The sequence below is a fragment of the Lycium ferocissimum genome, chromosome 9, assembly GCF_029784015.1.
Source record: "Lycium ferocissimum isolate CSIRO_LF1 chromosome 9, AGI_CSIRO_Lferr_CH_V1, whole genome shotgun sequence".
Classification (NCBI taxonomy): Eukaryota; Viridiplantae; Streptophyta; class Magnoliopsida; order Solanales; family Solanaceae; genus Lycium; species Lycium ferocissimum.
In genome coordinates this window covers 55,378,400-55,401,390 of record NC_081350.1, presented here as the reverse complement: position 1 = coordinate 55,401,390, position 22,991 = coordinate 55,378,400, and the positions used below count along the sequence as shown (strand labels likewise).

Here is a 22,991-nt window from a genome sequence, read left to right as displayed (position 1 = left end):
ATGGGCATTAGGTTCATAGTATCTATATTGGTTTCTTCATTATTATTTTTGTTTGTTACAAATATGAAATGCTTGTTCTTCAATCTATTATTTTCAATTTTTTGTTTTCTAATTTTGATGATTGAGGCACCAAACAAATCAAAAGTGCCTCAAAGAATTCCTGACAAAACATATATTGCACGATGTCGGGATGTTGAATTAGGTGTTGTACAAGCGAGGGAAAACATCATATCCATTGAATTCATTTAGCTTCTTTCTTTCTTCTTTTCTGGTTTGGATCAAACCAAACAAGGGAGAAAAAGAATGAATTTAGACAGTATCCAATTGTATACCTACTGATGAATGATGTGACAAAGATCTTGAGAAATTAATGTTTAAATTCCAATAGAAACAGGAAAACATTAAGGTGGTTTTTTTTTTTTTTTTTTTAAAGATTAAGATTTTTTAATCTGAATACATAATATAAATATTAAGATATTGTATTTGGATCAGAATAGTGAATGATTAAGGGTGTGTTTGGTATGACAGAAAATGTTTTCCTATTTTTTCTTGTTTGGTTATATTTAAGATCTGGAAAAATGTTTTCCTCTAAATAGGTGAAGATGTTTTCCATAAAACTTTGAAGAAAAACATTTTCCGGATTAACAAAAGCACACCAATACATTTCTCAACCACCCCGCACGCCCCCACCCTCACAACCCCCAACTCCACCCCACACCAAAAACCCAAACCCATGCCACCCCTCCCTCCCCACCATCCCACTCCACCCACCACCCCAAACCACACCCCACCCTGCCACGCCCCAAAAAAATAATTATCATTTAAATTTTTTTTTTTTTTTTTTTTTTGGTTTTTTACACCACCCAACCCCCTCACCACCCTCCAACAAAATATAATTTTCATTTTTAAAAAAGTTTTTTAAAAGTGTTTTTTTTTTTTTTTTTCACCACCCAACCCAACCCACCTCCCAACCAGACGCGGACCCAGGATTTTAAGATGATGGAGGCATCATCAAAGGAAGATGCACGTTAGTTGAAGCATCAACTTCAAATCCTGAGTCCGTCTCTAATCACAATGCCCTGCAACATCGCATCATTTGAAAACTTTGTTACACCCATAGAACTGATGTAAAATAAATATAAATTAAATGGTATAATTGTTTAGAGCTCGCTCGCTAGCCTGGTGGTTTGGTGTCAAGTTATACAGGTTAGGTTCCCTGTTCGAAACCTACCAGCAACACGTTTTATTCCTTTTATAAATAAATAAATAAATAAAAAAATAAAAAAACTGTCAGCTTAAAAAAAACACGTTTTATTCCTTTTATAAATAAAAAAATAAAAAAATAAAAAAAAAACTGTCAGCTTAAAAAAATGTTCTAGTCTGGACTCGAACTTGGGTCGCGCGCTTACGTTCAAGGAGCTAAGGGGCATGCTGACCAACTGACCCACTTCAACAGATATATTTGAAGGGTCCTCTTAAAATATATTGTAGTTTTTCAAGGTATATACACATATATATAGAGTTTTTCCCGAAGTTAAGGGGGACACGTGTCCCCCCATCCCACCATATAGGTCCGCCCGTGCTCCAAACCTGTACTCCCCACCACCAAAAGTTGCACTCCTTATTCAAAAACTTGATAGTGATTTTGTTTTGAGTATATGCAAATGCTCTTAAAATGACATTTTCTAATTTGCATATCGAACACAAGAAAATGAATAGAAAAGCCACTTATTTTCCTGAGAAAACATTTTGTTGAAAAACATTTTCCTTTCATATCAAACACCCTTAGACTATTTCCTTTCTCAACATCTAAATATTGAATAATTAGTCTAGCTAGCTACTAGTGAACTAGTCTAGTTGAAATGACTAATGTATTCCTGGATATAAATATCCGAGCTGGCTCTTTTATTGGCCAGGAAACTGGTTTGACTAGGTTCAATAATCCAAGCAGAAAAGGTTTAATGCTATTAACATGATCATGGCAACTATCTCATACAGGATATTAAAGAGGGACTATATTTTTTCAGAATGATAGCATTTAGGAATGAGGCATAATAAGGTTGTATTCTATGAGAATACAGGGATTATTCTATGAGAATCAAAAACAAATTTACAAAATTAAGCTATTGGATTTTCCATAAAAAGCCAGTACTTTTTGTAGAAGAGGGGATGCAAACCACTGTAATGGTTTGTTTGATCTCACTGGTTCTCTACAGTACATCTAGGATAGATTGCTCACTGATGCAGAGAGTATGAGGTGAGTTATAATGCTTTGAAGATTAAGAGGGGAGCATTGTGAGGTGTAATGCTCATTGAAATACGAGAGGATGGGATTCTTGATATCCTCATCATGTAATAAAGATAAGATCATGTTTCTTTTTTCTACTATTAAGTGTTAAGGTGTGAAAAAATCTAGTGTTGGTGTCACCCTCACTAAGTAAGCTAATTCTATGTTTTATTTTTCAGAAGTCCTCTTCACGTCTATGCAAAGCATAAAAATCAGAAAGAAGAGTGATTTCTAACTCCAGTAGAAAAGTGCTAAACTGATAGCTTGGTGATCTCTGTATGCTTGTTATTCTAGCAAATTTAATGTAGTAATTGATTACATTTGTGAAACCCAAAAATGACAGAAAATTAGTAAAACCTGACAATTCACAATTCAAGCTTTCAACTCTCGATTTGTAAGGAGTTTCTTGAACTAATTCTTTGCCTAACTATGATATCTTTCAATTGTGGCTGATCCCTATACAAATTTACATGAACCTCACCTATTCACACAGAAACATTGTTGTGAATTGTAATTCATCCTTTTTGATAAACTCTACTGAGGAATACTTAAACCTTTTTATCAACTGAAAAGAGAAAGGTAATGGAAGATATTCTACTTCTCATAGTCTCCAAGATTTCAGAAGCAGATGGTCTGAGATCGGGAAAATCACTTAGGCACGACGCTGCAAGTGTCGCCATGGCCTTAGCTTCCTCCAAATCGTAATTCCTATCCAGGCGTGGATCCACCATTCCCGCTACCTTAGACACATTTTTTAAAATAGGAGCAGCTTTCGATATTAGTCTCTCCCCACTATCTGAGGAAAACGCTTCAACCCCTGAAATGAGTTCTAATATAATGATTCCAAAGCTAAATATGTCATTCTTCCTGGAGGCAATGCCAGTTGTCAAGTAGTGAGGATCCGTATAACCAGGAGAACCGAGCATCATCACCCGATTTGTTGGTGGCAAAATGGAAGAAGAAAATCCCATTTTCGCTGACCCGAAATCACAAAGCTTGCAATTTAATTGCGTATCGAGCAATATATTAGAGGATTTTATATCACCATGGACAATTTGTAGAGGACATTTTTCATGGAGATACTCAATGGCTTGAGCAAGTTGAAATGCCGCTGCCATTCGGTTTCTCCAAGGAATTATGCCTCTGTTTCCATGGAGTTTGTCCTGCAAAGTCCCATTTGGAACATACTCAACTACCAGCATGTTCCCGAATTCTTCGTCTTCACAATGATCAAGAAGCTTGACTATGTTGTCGTGTTGGATTTGAAGCAAGATGTCCAATTCCTGCTTGTAGATTCTGTTGAGACGCTCGCTGCTGCGGTCCATGATCTTGACAGCTCTGAGAGTTGAATCAGGGAACTTAGCTAAATAGACTCTGCTAAATCCTCCACATGCAATTAAATTGGTATTTGAGAAATTCATGGTGAATTTCTTCAACTCATCGCTTGTATATTTCTTCAATTCATCATCTTTATCGCCTTCCACATAAACACGGACATCAGCAACTCCAGCTTGCCTTAGGTTGTATCCAAAGCAACGAAGGAAAGCCATAATGGACACAAGAACGAGGCAGAGTACCAACGTCTTTGGCAGGATGGTTAGAGTATCTCACCCTTTAACCAGAAGTCTTGACTTTAAGTCTGAGAATGAAGATTTTGTTAGTAGGGAGTGCCTAGCGAGAATCCAAATTAGTCAGGCTGTCTATGAAAACCGGATAGTTATAACAAAAACAAAAAAATGGCAGGACTAGTTACGTACAATTAATGGAAACTCTGTGGTGAATGACTAAGTTGTTGTGGGTGTGTTTTAAGAAAGATGTTAGTCTTATGAATGCTATGCACTGCCGTACGTGTGGTATATATATATATATATAAAGGGACACTGACGGTGGATCAAAGTAGTAGGTAATTCTGAAGCTACGGGAAGGAGGTGAAAACCCCACACACAAAAATTACAAGGGAAAGAGCATGGACTCAACCAAAAAGTGGATGCACTACCCACAGACAAACTGACTATTTCTATTCCATCAGATTGAAGTGCATAGTGCAACCCAAAACCAGGGATCTATCTAAGGAGAAAAAAATTGTGCTCCTAAATACTATCACTAATGATTAAAATTCAACGTAGTAGGAAAATGATTAGTTTAATAAAGTGTATCAAGTTTATATATTCATGAAGAGAAATATGGAAAAGCAAAAGTTAGGATTTGCTTAAAAGAAAAAGCAAACGTTATACTCCCAGTGTATCCAATCATACCATAGTTTTGACTGAGCACGATTAAAACGTTAATTTGACTGTAAGAAGTTTAAAATATCATATTGATTGTAAAGTTTGGAAAAAGAAAAACTAACGCACATAACCTTAAAAACACGTAAAAAATTTCACAATCTACCTTGTACCAAACCATTTAATTTGTATCCTGCCCTACATCATGTTATGTCAATGGCAAATAGACATGTAAAAAGTATATACCCTTTTACATGTAGAAAAGGACTAACTATATATTTGGGAACGGATTAGAGAACACCGACAAACTGAGACCTTGGTTAAAAACATGAAATCATAATCTAAAATATGAATAGCTTTAATGATTTGAATTATCGATTGTTGTCGTTCAAGAACCAGATAGTGTTAATTTAAGGGCTATTAACTAATGAAAATATTTAGTTTGTAAATAGTATATAATTTGTGGGTAAGTAATAAATCCAAATACGTTATGAGAGCAGGGCACGTAAGAGATGAGAAGCTTCCTGTAGTCAACTTAGTCTTCCTCATTGATCTTTGCCACACAAAGGGCCCCTCTTGTATTTCCTCGTGTGTTATGGGCATTAGGTTCATAGCATCTATATTGGTTTCTTGATTTTTCTTTTTTTTTTTTTTTTTTTTTTTTTTTTTTTTTTTTTTGGTACAAATATGAAATGCTTGTTCTTCAATCTATTATTTTTTCAATTTTTTGTTTTCTAATTTTGATGATTGAGGCACCAAACATATCAAAATTGCCTCAGAGAATTCCTGACAAAACATATATTGCACGATGTGGGGATGTTGAGTTAGGTGTTGTACAAGCGAGCAAAAAATCATATCCATTGAATTCATTTAACATCTTTCCTTCTTCTTTTCTCTTCCTTTCATGTTCTGGATGAAACGAAACCAAAGGAGAATAGTGAACTAAAACTTCATTTAAAAAGGTGGCCTAGCCATCATGACATGGAAAACATCTTTAAAAATTACAGACTAAATTCCAACATAAACAATGGCGGATCCAGAATTTTCATTCAGAGTGTTCGAAAAAAATAATAATTAAATATACACTCTAATTTTTTACCGAGGGTGTTCAAAAGTTAATATATGCACATAAACACAGAAAATTTACCCTATATATACACTGTAATTTTTTGCCGAGGGTGTTCGGGTGAACACCCTGGCCCCCAAGTAGATCCGCCCCTGAACATAAATGAGAAAACATACTAAGTAAGTTTGATCAGAATTATGCGTTACCTGTACTAATTGAAGATAGCGGGTACCCGTCAACGAGTCTAGTTACGGTCCAAATAGTTGAATTGCCGGTGAATTAGTCGAGCAACATGTGAAAGTAACTATTCTTATAGAAAAAGATATTCCCTCTCAGAGGCGGATTCAGAATTTGAATTTTATAGGTTTAATTTTAAGATTATTAACACTGAATCCACTATATTTTTAAAGTTATGGGTTCATATCTACTATTTATTACAATTTTAGCAGGTTTTCACACATAAATTTATACTCCGCGTTAAAACTTAGGGGTTCAATTGAACCCCCAACCATTATGCTACATACACCTCTGGTCCCTCCGTCCACTTTTAATTGTCATGTATTGATTTGACACGCCTATTAAGGAGCCAAAAATAAAATAACAAATTTACTATATGAGCCCTAATAATAACTAATTAACATAATAATCTATACTATATTAAATGTACGAAGGGCCTTAGAAATCTTTGATTAGAACTTTTTTGCCCCTTCAAAACTCTATGTATACTATTTAGAAGCATGAATATAAATGTAGGTTGACCAAAATCCCATTTAAATAATGACCGACTTTTATACTCTTTAAAAATAATTTTATATCGGATAAAATTGTAATTAAGATCAAAGTCAACTAATAGTACCGTTTTCTGTTTGCTGCAAGTTGCATGCAGCAAGATATAATATCAAAGTTTAATCCTGCAAGACAACAAACTCCTATATATTGGATAAACATGTAAAAGAATTAAGATTTAAATATTACTCAATCTAGAACTTTAAATTCAAACTAATTTAAAATAAATTTGGTGAAATAGAATTCGTTTTGGACTTAAATTAGTTAATGGACATTCAGCCAACATAAGGATTCTGGATAACGAAGGTGTGCCATGAGGATTCCTATCATTAATAATTACAGTGGGATAACTTGAAAAGTTAGTGTTATTATAAAATTGAAAAATGTTACATTTTCTAATAACATCTTTTACTTCGCTATTAAAATTAGTGCCTAATAACATTTTTGTATCTCATAAAACAATTATATAATGTAATTACAAGTAATATCACTTAACATTTTTTTGTTGTTGTGATAATTGATGGGAATAACTTACAGCGTACGTTCGTAGAGACTAGTAATAGACAAAATTGTCATTTACTATTTTTCCTCAATTATTATTTAATTTTTTGTTACAATCTATTTGTATTAAAAGAACCCCTAAAATTTTAGGAATATCAAATCTAATAAATCACAACTAAATCTCCGTATATACTACATAATTGCAAATTCTTACAGCAGTTTTCTTTTTCCTAAAAAAAGTGATCAATTTACCTTCCTTTTATGGGAGGTCTCAAATTCCAGAAATGTTTTTTTTTGTACATATTTTTAGAGAGGGCAATTGCATTGCTGATCACTTGGCCAATCTAGGAGTACATAACAAATTTCTTACTATCTTCAATGAAGTTGTTTCCCTTCCTAATCGGGTTAGAGATTCTTTGAAATTTGATCAAGATATATGCCTAACTTCAGGTTTAGACCAAAGAAGAACCACTTTTGCATCAATGATGGTATCACCTGATCATTTCGGTCTATTGCCAGTAGCTGCATATCTGTATGTAGTAGTAGTTTTCATTCCAAAAAACTCAGCTTTGTATAGGGTGGAGTCCCTCAATCTTTTGTACATGTACTCTAGGCCGATAGCTATTAGATTGAATTCGTTCAATCTACATCATCTAAGTGAGGCTAAGGTTTATGTTCTCCTCCGTGTAATTATCCTTTTTGGAATGAACAGGTTGGAGTCTTGCCTAACTCCTCCATCAATACAATGGAACTTTGATTTAAAAAAAAAAAAAAAAAAATTACCTTCCTTTTAGGCTTAGAAGTTCTGCTTTGCACACTTCATTCCTTTTTTGTTTAAGAATAAGCTAGGGTTTGTTTCATAAAAGTCCTAATGCTAAACAAACTAGAGTCACAATTAGTTGTCATCGTACTTTCAATATTTATGGTTTAGACGAACTCATGAAAAGCTAGCATTATATGCAAGATTCAAAGGAAGCAAATTATTATATGGTTCTACTAGGTGTTGATGAGTTAGAAAAAAATTGTTATTGCGAATATTGCTAAAGCCATGAATTTGCTCACGCAAAGATTCTACCATTGGGAATAATATTGATTCTTAATTGAAGACTTTACCTTCTTTTATTTTCTTAAAAATTCTAAGGTGAGTTCAACTATGACGAATCTAATCGCAGTACTCATTAAATGCTTTTATTTTCTATATATCTTGCTTATTAGTGGACATTAAATGCTTTTATTTTCTATATATCTTGCTTATTAGTGGAAACACGCGACTTTTATTTAGTTGGATGATGTGTGTATAATTCGTAAGATGTATGTTTGAGTGTAGTTTGTTATTCAATTCAGTTGATTTAATCCAATGTTTGAGACCAAACTATAACAACAACAACACACCCAGTGTATTCACATGGTGGGGTACGGGGAGGAGTAAAGTGTATCTGAGATCTACCCCTACGCTTGGGAGGTAGGAAGGTTGTTTCCGATGACTCCCGGCTTAAGAAAAGGTGCCAAGACAACAATAATAATAGGCAATAATAGCAACATATAATAAGATAAATGACGTTAAAGAAAGAAAGAGAAAAACAAGCAAGCTATATGAGAGATGTAAAAAAATAAGCGAGTGAACAAAGATAATAAAACTCCTAATGCAGAAAAGAACTCCTCGCGGCCCCCTCTAGACCTCTACCCCCCGATACTCGACCTCCACACCCTCCTATCACCGATCATGTCCTCCGTAAGCTGAAGTAGCGTCATATCCTGCTGAATCACCTCTCCCTAGGCCTTATTTGGCGTACCCCTCCCTCTCTTCGGGCCCACCACTGCCAGCCTCTCACACCTCCTCACTTCCGCATCAACGCATCTCCGCTGCACATGGCCGAACCATCTCAACCTCCCTTCCCGCATCTTATCCAACACTGGGGCCACACCCACCTTGTCCCGAATCACTTCATTCCGAATCCTATCTCTCCTGGTATGACCGCACATCCATCTCAGCATCCGCATCTCTGCTACCTTCATTTTCTGGACATGAGCTTTCTTCACTGGCCAGCATTCCGTCCCGTACAACATAGTCGGTCTAACCACCACTTTGTAGAACTTTCCCTTAAGCATAGGCGGCACCTTCTTATCGCCCAACACCCCCGATGCGAGCTTCCATTTCATCCATCCCGCTCCTATACGATATTTGATATATTTATTCGATATAAATCGTGTGTTTGTGCAATTTAGAGTATGAGTACCTAATTCATTAGATCTATTTGATATATTTATTTGGTATAAATCGTGTCTTTGTGAAATGTAGAGTGATGAGTACCTAATTAATTAAATTCTTCTGATGAATAAAGATATTAAATATTCTTATCTGCAATTAATCATATTGTAATTAAATTGGAATTGCAGGAACAAAGGGGAACGCAAATATTATTAAGGACACCTTTAGCAATTTAAAGATAATAGTCCAGAACAACAACATGAATTAATGTCAGCATCGTCTCTTACAATTTTTTCAGGGACATTCTTTTATTTTCTTGAAAATTCTAAGGTGAGTTCAACTATTTTAATCCAATCACAATATTCACTAAATGTTTTTATTTTCTCTATATTATTGGATAAAACAGTAATTATAAACACCAATAATATATATATATATATATATATTATTTTTTTGAAAAGTACAAAAAATTGTCGTTAGTTATCACTTTTTTGTTGAATACGACTTTAGTTTGTTTATTTAGGTTTAGGATTCACTTCACGTTTAGATTCTTTTATAATACTCCTGTTACTTACGTTGTGTCTTTGTTTAGGTTTACAGTATCACTTTAAGACTCTTTTACCATAATTGTCTTAGCTACAAAGAAGAAAAGTTAGATCTCTTTTACCATAATTGTCTTAGCTACAAAGAAGAAAAGTTAGATCTAGGATTCAGCAACTAATATCACTTTAGGTTTACGGAGGCAAATTTTCTTGTTTCAAGGTAAATTTTTTATACCTTTAGGGCCAGGTTTGGAAAGCCAACCAGGTAATTGGAATTGAGTGTAATTGGGTGTAATTACACGGTTTGCTTTTGTTGTTTGACCAGGTAGGTGGGAATTGGGTGTAATTGAGAGGGTGTAATTACACTCTCCAATTCTCAAGTTGGGGTTGAGAATTGGGTGTAATTACACCCTGTAATTATAGAGTTACTTTTTAGTTTGTTTCTTTTTTTGTTTATTTTAATTTCTTTTTATTTTTAATTTCTATTATTTTAATTTATTTTTAATTTTTTACTTTTTTATTATTTTTATTTTTTAAAATGTATTTTTCTTTTTATATTATTTATTTTTCATTTCCTTTCTTCTCATTCCCAACCTTTACTTCTTATGGTTCCATGTAATTGCTCTTATTTTTTATTTTTTTTTATTCATTTAGCATAACCGTGTTATTATTCTAATTTTTGAAACTACACCTCTTAATATTGAAAATAATGAGCCATTAACAAACTTGACATCTAACGAGTGACGTTATTAAAGTAAAATTTCATTGTGAATGAGGTTATAGACTTATATTTTTCCTTTCTTTTGAATTACTTACTTATGTAATGTTAAACTTTGTGTATTATGTTAAATTTTTTCTTTTGGATTTTGAATTTTGAATTTAGGTTATATTTTCAATTTTAAGTTATTTGCTTTTACATTGCATGTTGTTTATTTTTCACTTACATTTGATGGATTTTTTGTGTCAAACATCTGAATAATGTTATGGCATTATATTTATAAATATTTTTTTTGTTTGTTAAACATTCAATCCATGATGTTCTCACAAATACATATCAATTATTTTTTACAATATTAGTTACAAATATATGATTATTGATTAATATATTTTCAAGAAACAATGTGTTATTCAATAACTAATTTAATATTATTTATAAAGGAAAATATTTTTTTTAATTTTTTTATAATTAAATTTTATTTTTAAATTAAACTAAACGTGTAATTACACTTGTGCAACCAAACGGAATGCTTGTAATTATTTTGTAATTACGTTATGACAAACAAATGTGTCATTGTAATTACCTACCGTGTAATTACTAGGCCGTGTAATTACTACCCTAGTAAGTACACCAATTCCAATTACCAGGTGGCTTTCCAAACAGGCCCTTAGTTTATTCTTGAAGTTCGGTTGATTGTGTACTCTTGATAGGCAATTGCAAATTGAAAGGTTGTTGTGACTTTTGTTACGTCTCATATACGATTATCAATTTAAAATTGACTTATTTACAAATTTTATACATATTATTTGTATCATTATCTTCCATCGCAAAGAATTTGACGACATTAGCCTTTTTCTACCCTTTAAAATTTGATTTCACATTAGATAAAATAGTCATTTAACTATTCACCTAATATTTAGGAATAAACGTTTAATTATTTTTCTAGTATCCTTCCTTATATACACTATATAACATAACAACATTGTAAAAGAAACACCAGAAAAATCAAATTAGGAAATTTACGTGTAGTAAGAACTTCTATAGGGTTTAGAAGTCTTTATTTTATTCTTATTACTATGTGTTATACCCTATTTTAACCGGGTCAAAGCGGAGTACAACATATTGGTGATTCCTAATTATTTAACTTAAGGAGTCGCCACCTATTATTTTAACGGTGAATTAGGACACCTATTTTAACTAAGTAAATGCCTAAAATAAACTCTAATCTTAAAGGTCTTACTAACCTAATGAATTCTAGGTAAGGGTTCTAAATATCCTAACAGGAAGGTCTTAGGCATCCATTAGAATCCGCTAAATACGGTTACCGACCAAACTTAGGTTAATATAAGGAATTATGACAAAATAATATTTTTACTATTTATAGGTAATATGAGAAAAAATATTTCATCTTAAGTAATTAGGTGATTAAATAAAAGATTTGCGTTTGATAACACAATGGGTTTAGTACTTAGTATACTAGCCAAATTTAATGAATAGAAAGGCGTAAGTGGATATCATAATTAAACAAAAGTTATTGATTAATTAAGTCTCAAATGAAATGATGAGGTATTATAGGAAATCTTGTCTTATATGTTTAGAAAATTGTTTTTAGACAGAGGTTTGAACTTTTAGAAATAAATTTTGAGAACATACAAAAAAAAATAAAAAAAATAAAAACATACTATTTTTTATTTAAAGAAATAAAGCAAAGATGATCTTTTAGCTTTCAAAAGACTCGTTTTATTTTTTATTTCTCTTTTTTTATTTATTATTTTTTTAAAAGAAATACGTTATTAGACTCCATGCTTCACTTGATGTAATTGAATTAGCAAATTTAGCTACTGATCTGAGGCAGGATTAGAGGTAAACTCCATTTTTTAACCTTGTAGAAGAATGACTTAAAAATCTCGAACTGACTTAAAAATCTCGAACTGAAGAGAATAGACTAAATTACTAAACCTTTAAATACGTTATTCCAAAAAAAAACATACTAGAACTCTATATATCCGTTATCTATAAACTAACCCCCATAAAATTAACTACTTAGAGTCCTCTTAATTTAACCATATCTATGAAAGGAACAGAGAAAAATATTAGCAGATCATGAAGCAAAACTCAATCGATACGATAGGAGAGAATATCTGCTATTTCTCCCCTCTCTTTTGGCATTCCGTTCAAGTGCATTTTTCAGAGGATGAGAGATGCTACTGGAGATACAAATACAAGTCTCGGGCCTAGCAGCGATGTCGAGTCTCATTGCAAGACTCAAGAATGCTCCCATATGTCATGAAAACAAAGAGAAGAAAATATAAAGGATTAGGAAATAAGCAGATTCAATAAGGAAAATAAATAGACAAAGACAAATTCTTAAAAAGAATAACCAGCAGCGTCCAACAAAATGCAAATTGCAAAGAGAAGCAAACACGAAACTTAATTGCAAGCACAAATTAAAATTCAGAGTGTTCAAAGGAGTGTTATATAAATCATTTTAAAGACTAGGTTTTAACCTTAACTCAACTGTCATTTCAATTTAAAGAGGACAAGTATTCAAACTTTTAACTTCTTAAAGTCATGAAACAAGAAGAAAATATAAAGGATTAGGAAATAAGCAGATTCAATAAGAAAAATAAATAGACAAAGACAAATTCTTAAAGAGAATAACCAGCAGCGTCCAACAAAATGCAAATTGCAAAGAGAAGCAAACACGAAACTTAATTGCAAGCACAAATTAAAATTCAGAGTGTTCAAAGGAGTGTTATATAAATCATTTTAAAGACTAGGTTTTAACCTTAACTCAACTGTCATTTCAATTTAAAGAGGACAAGTATTCGAACTTTTAACTTCTTAAAGTCATGAAACAAGGCATGCGATACTGTCTGAACTATACTCATAGTTAACCATGGTATTTATAATAGACTAAAGGAGGTAACACGAAAATATACCAATAGCAAACCTCATACTTTCACACGGCGATAAAGGAAATCTGATTTAGCTAGATAACTCAAACATGATCAAATTAGAAACGATAGGAACATTAACTATTCCTAATGCACATAAACAATCAACATACAAAACCAAATAAATAAACTATCAAAACAAACATGACCGCAGGACTAAAAAAATGAAAGAAGAGAGGAAGAGGATTTACATACGTATTTCAAAAGAGGATCTAGACTAAACAAATACCCTTAGGAGAGGACAACCAGATCTTTGAAACTAAAGAAACACTTTTCCCCTTTTTTTTTAGAAAAACCAAGTTTTAAGTAGTTTGGAAATTCTTAAAACATATGAGGGGCTAAACTTAATCATATTCAAAACACATTTATCTTTAACACAAACTACTTCTTGGTCACATTCCAATTAATCAAGATGTCTTGAAAAATTATCAACAAAGAGAAAAGGTCAGGATACATCTAGACACAGCTTGTTTTCTTCAACACTGGAACCTTAGCTAAATAAGAGCAAGAAATGGTATTTTTAGGCATATCCCAACATTCAAAAAAATGGCGAGAATACCCTAGCTTTCAATAGAAAAATCATGTGAAACAAGAACAACGCTCATTAAGGTTGAACATATTTGAAGTTTATTTTAGCTAAGTCTCAATAGGTAATGCTTCCTTCACATTTTGGAATCAGTTTCAAGGAAGGGAAGAAGCTGCGGAGTTGTGAATCTCAAAACTCTTACCAGAAACATAGCAGAGCCCTATTCATCCTCTAACTAGATTACTCTAACTAGTGATAAATGAAGAAAATCACTACACCTTCTTATATTAGTCTACTGGCAGTTAACAACACTATTAAATAATGGACTGCAAGATCAATAACCTAACAACATTAATGCTTAAATTAAACTAAACTAAACTAATCACGTAATTCTACGTTGAACTGAAAATAGAGGCAAATCAGTGATATTTTCACCAGGTATATCAAGCGACCTATTCATTTTTCAGCAAAGTAGCAGAGATGATAGCATTTGTTCCAAACAAGCTATACAGTACATATAGCATGTTTACCAAACAACAGCAGCAGTTGAGCTAAAAAAAAATGCAGCAGTAATGGGCATCAAATATGCTCCAAAGTGCAACAACATTTGACCAGAATGTAGCCACAAGTTGATTCAAAGAAGTGCAGCAATATGGCCATAATAACAGAAAGGTGAGCAGATCAAATCATATATAGCAGTTCAAAAGGGGGAACCCCTCAATAAGCAATACTGGCAACACTGCTTAAATTTAAGTGTTGCAGACATTCTCAAAAGGACAGCACCATATGCCAAATATCGTAGCAGTTTCAACCACAGGTGTAGCAAACCCAAAGTGCAGCACTAGGGACTGATATACTCAAAACTTAATTGAACTAGCATATAAACCATGTTTAACTAAAACGCTGCTTATATTCATTTCTCACATAAAATTCAAAATAGGTGAATAAGCAAAAAGGGATGGAAATAGCTTTAGTAATCTTATACATATATAGACACACACGCACACTCAACACGATATGTCAAAGGAGAAATAAATGCGCTTTCCATCTTAAAAGACTTGTAAGCTTAATCAAAGTATTTAAAGACATATACATTTTACATTACATTGAAGTATGAAACCGCGTTGATACTTCCGTTATATCTAAATGGCGAAATCAAAATCACGATTATTACTGATGTACGTCCGAATATGGACAGCAGACGCATATAACAGATTATTTTTAAAATCGGAAAGAAAAGAAATTTCTCATGCTTTCCACAAACAGCGAAACAGAGACCTTTAAGCCACATTTTCGAATAAAAGCACTGAGTATACTAATAAGCGCCAACCATTATCAAAAGACAAATGTAACTTTCTATTTTACGACATCGGACATAACTTCCTATTTTACGACATCGGACAAACAAATTTTAACACAGCACCAACTCGAAACTAAAAGTACTGTAAACATACAAACAAGGAATCCAAATACGCATCAAAAATCGAAGCGAACTAAAAAAAAAATAGAAGGAAGGGATTGCACTGACCTTTTTTAAGTGCAGTGAACTAGGGCTTTGGGTCGCGGATTCACGCTCAAAAGACGACGAATATGGTCACGCTTAGATTAAACCAAAATTTCGAACATAGGGGTGAAAATATAGTAATTTCGAATGGAACGCGGCTGTTATTTTGAGGATGAGAAGTCGTGGCCAGTTTTTTTTTTCAACCTCCCCAAATGAATGCTAGAAACTCCTATTTATAGCTGTGAGCTAGGGTTTTCGGATTTCAAATTTTTGGCTCCAAAACGAAAATCAAGAGTCGTTGGAAGTCAAAATTCGATCTCTGAAGGTTGATCTTTTCTCAGAAAATTTGAAAAGTATTTTGGTTTTTTGTGTTGACCCCATTAAAGAAGAGAGATGAGGGGATGTTATAGCCTTGAGTCTTACTCGAAAATGGAAAACCCATGCTCTGCCATGGCTGATGACATTAAAGCGTTGCTTGAAAAGGAAAGAGACAAGACAAGGACGTGTGCGGCTGCTCTTGCAAATGTTTAGGGTTATTTGGAGATGAATGGGCTGAAACTTTAGGGCCATGTTGAGATGGATGAATTTCTGCTTTATTTTGGGCCAAATTAGAGATCAGATTTTTATACAAATTGGGCCAGTATGAAGTCTTTTATCTTGGACTTAATATGCTTTCTTCCTTATATTTATTTGGGCCTCTAAATTAAAATGAAAGACACTCTTTAGGTATTTATATATTAACGCGTGCTAAAGTATTACCTAATATAAAAATATATTTATTAGCACTCAAATAAAATTATACGATATCGCAATAGCCACGCGATAACATTTTTTTTTTTTTTTAAAGTTTAAAAGTAAGCAAATGCTATCGTCTAAATATATAAAATAAACGCGATGCGTAAGATGTTAAAAACGATCATGGCAATTACGATATTAAGTGATGCAATATAATAATAATAATAATAATAATAATAATAATAATAATAATAATAATAATAATAGTAATAGTAATAACGGTAAAAAAAATGATAATAGCTAATGACTATAGTAGGATAATGAAAAACGACGATATTAATAGGAAGCTAATAATTTGTAGTAAAGTATAAATAACTATTCTTAAGTTGTCAAAATATTAGAAGCGCAAATAAAATTTTTGGAAGAAAGGCGGGACAAAATTGGGTGTCAATAACTTGTCCCTCTTTTTGACCGGTAATGATGAAAGAATTTTCGGGCAAAGACGTTGACTTAGTAGCCTATTTTGTCCCGACTAAAAGAATTTGGGAGACTATAAGGGTAAAGAAAATTTGAGAGAATTGCGGCCGAACTCCGGTCTCCGAGTTGCCTACATATCTCGGGTTGCACGAGAATCAGGCCAGGTGTAGTTCTGGGTAGCTACGACAACTGCGAATAACGAGTCACGATTGGGGCGAATCTTTGAAAAATATTGTCCCAGTGTCGAATTATAATGACACTGGGTATTATGATTGAGGAAATATGTCGAACTTGAGAATTCTGAAATATGAATACGTGTGAACTCGATGATCGGATTATGGATGTAAGCGGAATATTTGGAGATAGAGATGAGCGTTCGAGGTAGACCTTTGACCTTTGTCGGGAAGTATGATTACCCTTCCCAACAAATTTCCCCAGTTCACTGCCGAAGAAATAGTTTCACGTTGCGCTAAAGCTCCTGCGAAACTTAACTAGATAAAATAATTAGTAAATAAATATCGAAAGTAAAGCGACGTAAAATGGCCTTAGATAAGGCTAATGCAAATGAGGTTTTAGGCCGATGATTCATGAGAATGATGCCTTTGGCGATGGTTAATGAAAATGAGGCTTTAAACCAGGTATGAAGATGAGGCTATTTAAGCCAAATGATTTATGAAAACGAGGCTTTCTAAGCCGGCATAATGAGGTTTTCTTTAAAACCCAATGATTGATGAAAATGAGGTTTTTCAAACCAGCATGACTCATGGTGTAAAGCATTTATGCAGTGAATTTTAAAACATTTGTGCGGTGCATGTGCGTTTGAAAGCATTTACGCGAAGCGGTTGAAAGCATTTACGCGAAGCGGTTGAAAGCATTTGTGCAGTGCGTGTGCAGTGTTTCTTAAACCAGGCATGCAAAGCATTTTTGAAAGCAGTTATGCAATGCATGTGCAGTGCATTTGAAAGCAGTATTGCAATACATGTGCAGTGCATTTGAAAGCATTTATGCAGAGCATTTGAAAGCAGTGGTGCAATGCATGTGCAGTGCATTTGAAAGCATTTATGCAGAGCATTTGAAAGTAGTAGTGCGATGCATGTGCAGTGCGTTTGAAAGCATTTATGCAGAGCATTTGAAAGCAGTAGTGCATGTGCAGTGCATTTGAAAGCATTTATGCGGAGCATTTGAAAGCAGTAGAAAATATTTGTGCATCGATACATTTGAAAATCTTTGTAAGACTTAAGCATTAATTTATCGTGAATTTCGAGAATTATTGACACTTGAGAGGCATAATTTCTCCTAAATGTTATAAGAAAACTCAAACCGTTCGACACATAGTCCTTGCAAGGCTGTAAACATTACATATTTTCAGCTTCCGCAATTTGAAAACCTGCACTCAAAGAAAATTTGTAAGTTTCGGGGGAGGTTGATTCGTGTTGACTTTGAAGATCTAGTTCTTGATGCTTCGTGCTTCCAACTTTGTCTGGACTTGTAACCTCCGCCTATTTCTAAGTCTTGGCCAATTAATAAAACTATTTGATTAAAAATCATATTATTTCAAAAGGAAATATGCATGAATTTATGGTAAATATGTATATAGTGATAAATAATTTCTGCCGAACTTTGAACCATGACACGTTGTGAAACAAAGCGAACGTCCTTTCTCCAAAATCTTTCCTTTGTCTGATGACTCTGTTGACCATATACTCTTTCATGTCTCTCGATGTCATTTTGCAATGATGCCCTTAAAAATTATCCCAGTTTCTGGCATAGGAGGATATTGAACTTTTAACATGACGAGACCGAGCCTTATATAGGCTGCCTACGTATCCCACCAAGGGAATCAGGTCAAGCGTAGTTCAAAACATACAAGGCGAAACAAAATTAAAATTTTCTAATAATGTGACCGAAGCCTATGTAGGCCGCCTACGTATCCCACCATGGGAATCAGGTCAGGCGTAGTTCATATTACACACAAATGGAATTTTTTTTTTTTTTTTTTGTTTAGAAATTTCTATCTTAAAAAGACCAAACCCGATATAGGTTTCTTACGTATCCCACCGAGGGAACGTAGTTTTCATTACATAGAAAGACATTACAAGATATTACATATAAAATAAACGAAAAGCTCCTAAATGTAGTATTTCTTGACGGCATCTGCATTGATAGCTTTCGGCCACACTTCGCCATCCATTTCTGCTAGAATTAGTGCTCCTCCAGTCAGTACTCGGTGAACCATGTAAGGCCCTTGCCAGTTAGGTGCAAATTTTCCCTTAGCTTCATTTTGGTGTGGGAATATGCGCTTCAACACCAATTTCCCTGGTTTGAATTGTCTCGGTCTTACCTTCTTGTTGAAAGCTTTGGCCATTCTGTTCTGATAAAGTTGTCCATGACAAACTGCATTCATCCTCTTTTCGTCAATGAGCATCAATTGTTCATATCGATTTTGTATCCACTTGGCATCACTCAACTCAGCTTCTTGGATAATCCTTAAGGATGGTATCTCTACCTCTGCAGGTAACACAGCCTCTGTTCCATAGACCAAAAGGTAAGGTGTTGCCCCAGTTGAAGTCCTAAAGGGCCAATGGCAATTTTTCGTGCCAATGTCTGTAATTATCAATCATCTTCCGCAATATTCTCTTGATGTTTTTGTTGGCTGCTTCAACTGCTCCATTCATCTGAGGTCGGTATGGGGTGGAATTGCGGTGAGTAATCTTAAATGTTTCGCATATCTCCCGCATCAAACCACTATTAAGATTAGCTCCATTATCTGTTATAATTGACTGTGGATTCCGAATCGACAAATGATGTTATTGCGAACAAAGTTGTCACACCCCGATCTTACTAGGGTGTGATGGGCACCCGACCCCATATTCGGAGCCGAGCGAACCCGCGAACTCTTATTACTCACATATTCTCTTTGGATTCTTAAATCAAATGAAAGTAAAATACATAGTAAAATTTTCAAAATCTTTTTGTCGTTTCTCAAATTAAACACAGTCTGTAAGCGTAAGGGCTTTATAACATAATGTATAATAAAAACATGTTTGCCAGTGGGGCCGTTTTCCAAAATCGACACTCTAGACCCACGACTCGTCGCAAAGTCTCTAACTTCGAACGAATCGCACAAAGACACATACTCCGACTGCAAAGCGGGGACTCGGAACAAATGGAGTCTACTAACATGGGAACGTCTTCGTAACGGCTTCTACTCGTCGGTGTACCGCGCGGCATGAAACCGGCGCCCACAAAAAGGGGCGTCGGACGAGCAATGTACCGAGTATGTAAGGCATGAACAAATAACGTAGTAAGAAGTATACATATGAATAATATCCATATAAAAACATAGAACATATCATGTGTGTAAGGAGAGAAAGTACATATGGAACATGTCACATGTAAGGCCGTAACTCCGTACGTATGGAAAATATCATGTCAAGTCAGAATCTTCGTACATATGGATCATATCATGTAAGTCAGAACTCCGTACATATGAATGCCTGCGAGGGCGGATGCCATGCATGCTTATCCGGTCATATCATGTCATAGCGCCGAACAAGTCGGCTCACCCACATAGCGCCGAAATACGTCGGCTCACCCATATATCCCGCGTCCGGCATCCGCGACCGGGATGATAACGCCACCGACCAGGTGGCAACGCGCACCGTAGCGCAACATGTGTCCCTTTCCCATATCCCCATGTATCCCTCCCCCCCCATGTACATATTTAGCATGCATGAGAACCCAAGGAAAGTCATGTACCTATCGGAGTGACGTAAGGTCGGTAACCTCCGATGATGTTATGGAATAACCATGGGCGCTTTGCCTCACCCTGAAGGAACTAAGACAATAAGGCGAGACTATCAATGAAGAGTAACTTCACGGGAAACATAAAACAGGATCACAACATATCGTTTCATATACTTTGAAACTTTTAAAATAGTCATTATCCAAAAGTAGCTTAACATTTCATATCGTCGTATTCATGGTAAGAACATATCCTTGACATATTCGTCCTAGTCATTTTCTCATGTCTGGCATTATCATTGTCATCACGAAATCATAGTCGTTGTTTTGGTCATAAAAACTTTCAAAAATCGTAAAACTTGGATTTTTGGAGAAAAATGAATATTTTGGAAAACATTCATAAATTTTTAGGAAGGAAAATCATGCCTTTGAAATCATAACTTCTAACTTTTTGAAAATAAGGACGTTATGGGAGCATTTATAAAATGTAGCATTATGATTCACATGCCATAGAAGGAAAAGGGATGAGCCTTAACATACATCTCACGACCAACTAGCTACGCTTAATTGTCAAGCTAGCTCCGCTATTCTACATTCAAGAAAATTGATGCAACCATTAGATTCATACTAAGCACACTTGTCTTGACTTTTCAAATAAATTCACCTATAGTGTAACGAAATTTTAGTCATCGCATCAGAATACATCATCCCCGAGAATCTAACTCGGTCAATTTTGATCAATAACAGTTGAATTCAACCCGGCCAAACTATCAACAATAATACCAACAAATCTTGCCAACAATGCCGACAATTAATCAAGACACACTCTAACATTAATAATCCTTGCCATAATTCATCGGCAACTCTCATTCATATCCAAGCCAATCACATATAATCATGCCAAAACCAATGATACTACATTCAAGCATTATGCCAAAATTATTTCAACATGATTCAAGAATGCTTCAAACAATTTTTAAAATATTCCAATAACCCCATCAACATACCATATCACCCAAAACTTTCCATCTTCAATAAGAACATCAACAACCTAATTTTCTTCTTTTAAATTCAATTACAACAACTCAATAATTTGCATACTAGCAACATCATTATGTTCAATTCACACCAACTTCTAAAACAACTCTACAACCACCACAATTTCACTAGAATCACCTAACTTTCATTATCCACACAACATCCACAACAACAACAACCAAACACTACATAAAATAATTAAATCATCTCTCCTACACATATATATACATACACGGCCACATCAAATATTCACACTTCCATGAATTTCTTCCACACTACATCATTCACAAGCATCCATAACATAGGAAAGGAGGTTAATCTCTTACCTTTTTCTACTTATCTCCTTCCCTGACCCAAGTTGCTCCTTGCAAGAATTGTTGTTTTTCTTGTTCTAACAATTATGTTATGTTGGAGAGAACCCTTGAATTAGTATAAATACTAGAAGAATGAAATTTTGGATCAAGAATTGGAGGCTTGGAAATTTTTTTTTCTTTTTTTTCTTTTCTTTCTTGGCTTGGCCGAAGCCTTGCCCTTCTCCTTTTTTTTTTTTTCTTTCTTTCTTTCTCTTCACTCTTGTATTAAAATGATGAACTAGTCATCTTTCCATATTTGCATCTTAGTCCTTCAAGTATGGCCTCATGTCCCCTTTCTTCTTCTTCTAGAATTTTCCTCCTTTTTTTCTTGATTTTTCTTTTCTTTCCCTTTTTTTTTTTTTGCCAACTTGCCTCTTTTCATGAAACTTCTTGAAGGCTTTGTGAAATTACCATTTTGCCCCTTGGCTTTTACATTATTACCTGAGACCTTTTTGCGAACTTCCCTTTTTACCCTTAACCTTTCTCAATATTTTCACATTAATAATATTCATAAATAATATTCATAACCAACTTGCTCATTAATATAATTTTGGAAACGGTCTTGCCCTCGACATTCCTCGACTATGTCGAAATATTCGAACGTACGAAATACGGGCTATAACAAAAGTCTACCACCACCTTCTTTGTCACTGACTTGTACGAAGATGCTTCTACCCATTTTGTGAAGCAGTCGATGGCTACCAAAATAAACCTATGTCCATTTGACACGGCCGGTTCGATAGGACCTATGACATCCATGCGGCCCCAAGTACCAAATGCCAAAGAGAACTCGTCACATTTAACTATTTGGGCGGGACTCGAATCAAATCGCCATGAATCCGACATTGGTGACATTTTTGCACAAAACGAATGCGATCGTCTCCATAGTCGTCCCGAAATAGCCAGAGAATTTTCTTAGCAGTGAAACCATTCATATGAGGACGCATGTACCGCCATGTGTTTCTTCAATCAACTTGACCGCCTCTTTGGCATCAACACACCTTAACAATCCTAAATTTGGAGTCCTCCTATAAAGAATTTCTCCATTTAGGAAAAAGTGATTTGCTAATCTTCAAAGTGTTCTCTTCTGAACAGTGGTTATGCCTTCTGGATAGTCTCCTGCCTTGAGATACTTCTTAATGTCGTAGTACCAAGGTTCTCCATCAGGTTCTTCATCTACATGGAAATAATAGGCTTGTCAGATCTTGCACGTTCACCTTGATAGGATCCTGTAATTCTTGTCCGGAGTCTTTGAATCATAGTAGGACAAGGTTGCTAAAGCATCAACGAACTCATTTTGAGCCCTTGGGACATGTTTGAATT

At 34.5% G+C, this 22,991-nt stretch overlaps 2 protein-coding genes across 2 annotated transcripts in view; both read right to left on the bottom strand.

Annotated features, from left to right (window-relative positions):
• Positions 1-2,558: 2,558 nt before the first annotated feature.
• Positions 2,559-4,203, bottom strand: LOC132029386 (probable receptor-like protein kinase At1g33260). The gene has a single exon (XM_059418665.1). The coding sequence runs from the start codon at positions 3,835-3,837 to the stop codon at positions 2,836-2,838; it is 1,002 nt and encodes a 333-aa protein (XP_059274648.1). The 5' UTR covers positions 3,838-4,203; the 3' UTR covers positions 2,559-2,835.
• A 14,458-nt stretch (positions 4,204-18,661) lies between these two features.
• Positions 18,662-22,991, bottom strand: part of LOC132032074 (uncharacterized) — a 12,148-nt gene continuing 7,818 nt past the window's right edge. The window contains exon 2 of the mRNA XM_059421882.1: positions 18,662-19,103. Coding sequence (XP_059277865.1) covers positions 18,662-19,103 — 442 coding nt within the window. The remainder of the gene's footprint in view (positions 19,104-22,991) is intronic.

Excerpts from the sequence above, each read along its gene's own strand:
- LOC132029386 (XM_059418665.1), bottom strand. The coding sequence starts at position 3,837 with ATGGCTTTCCTTCGTTGCTTTGGATACAACCTAAGGCAAGCTGGAGTT.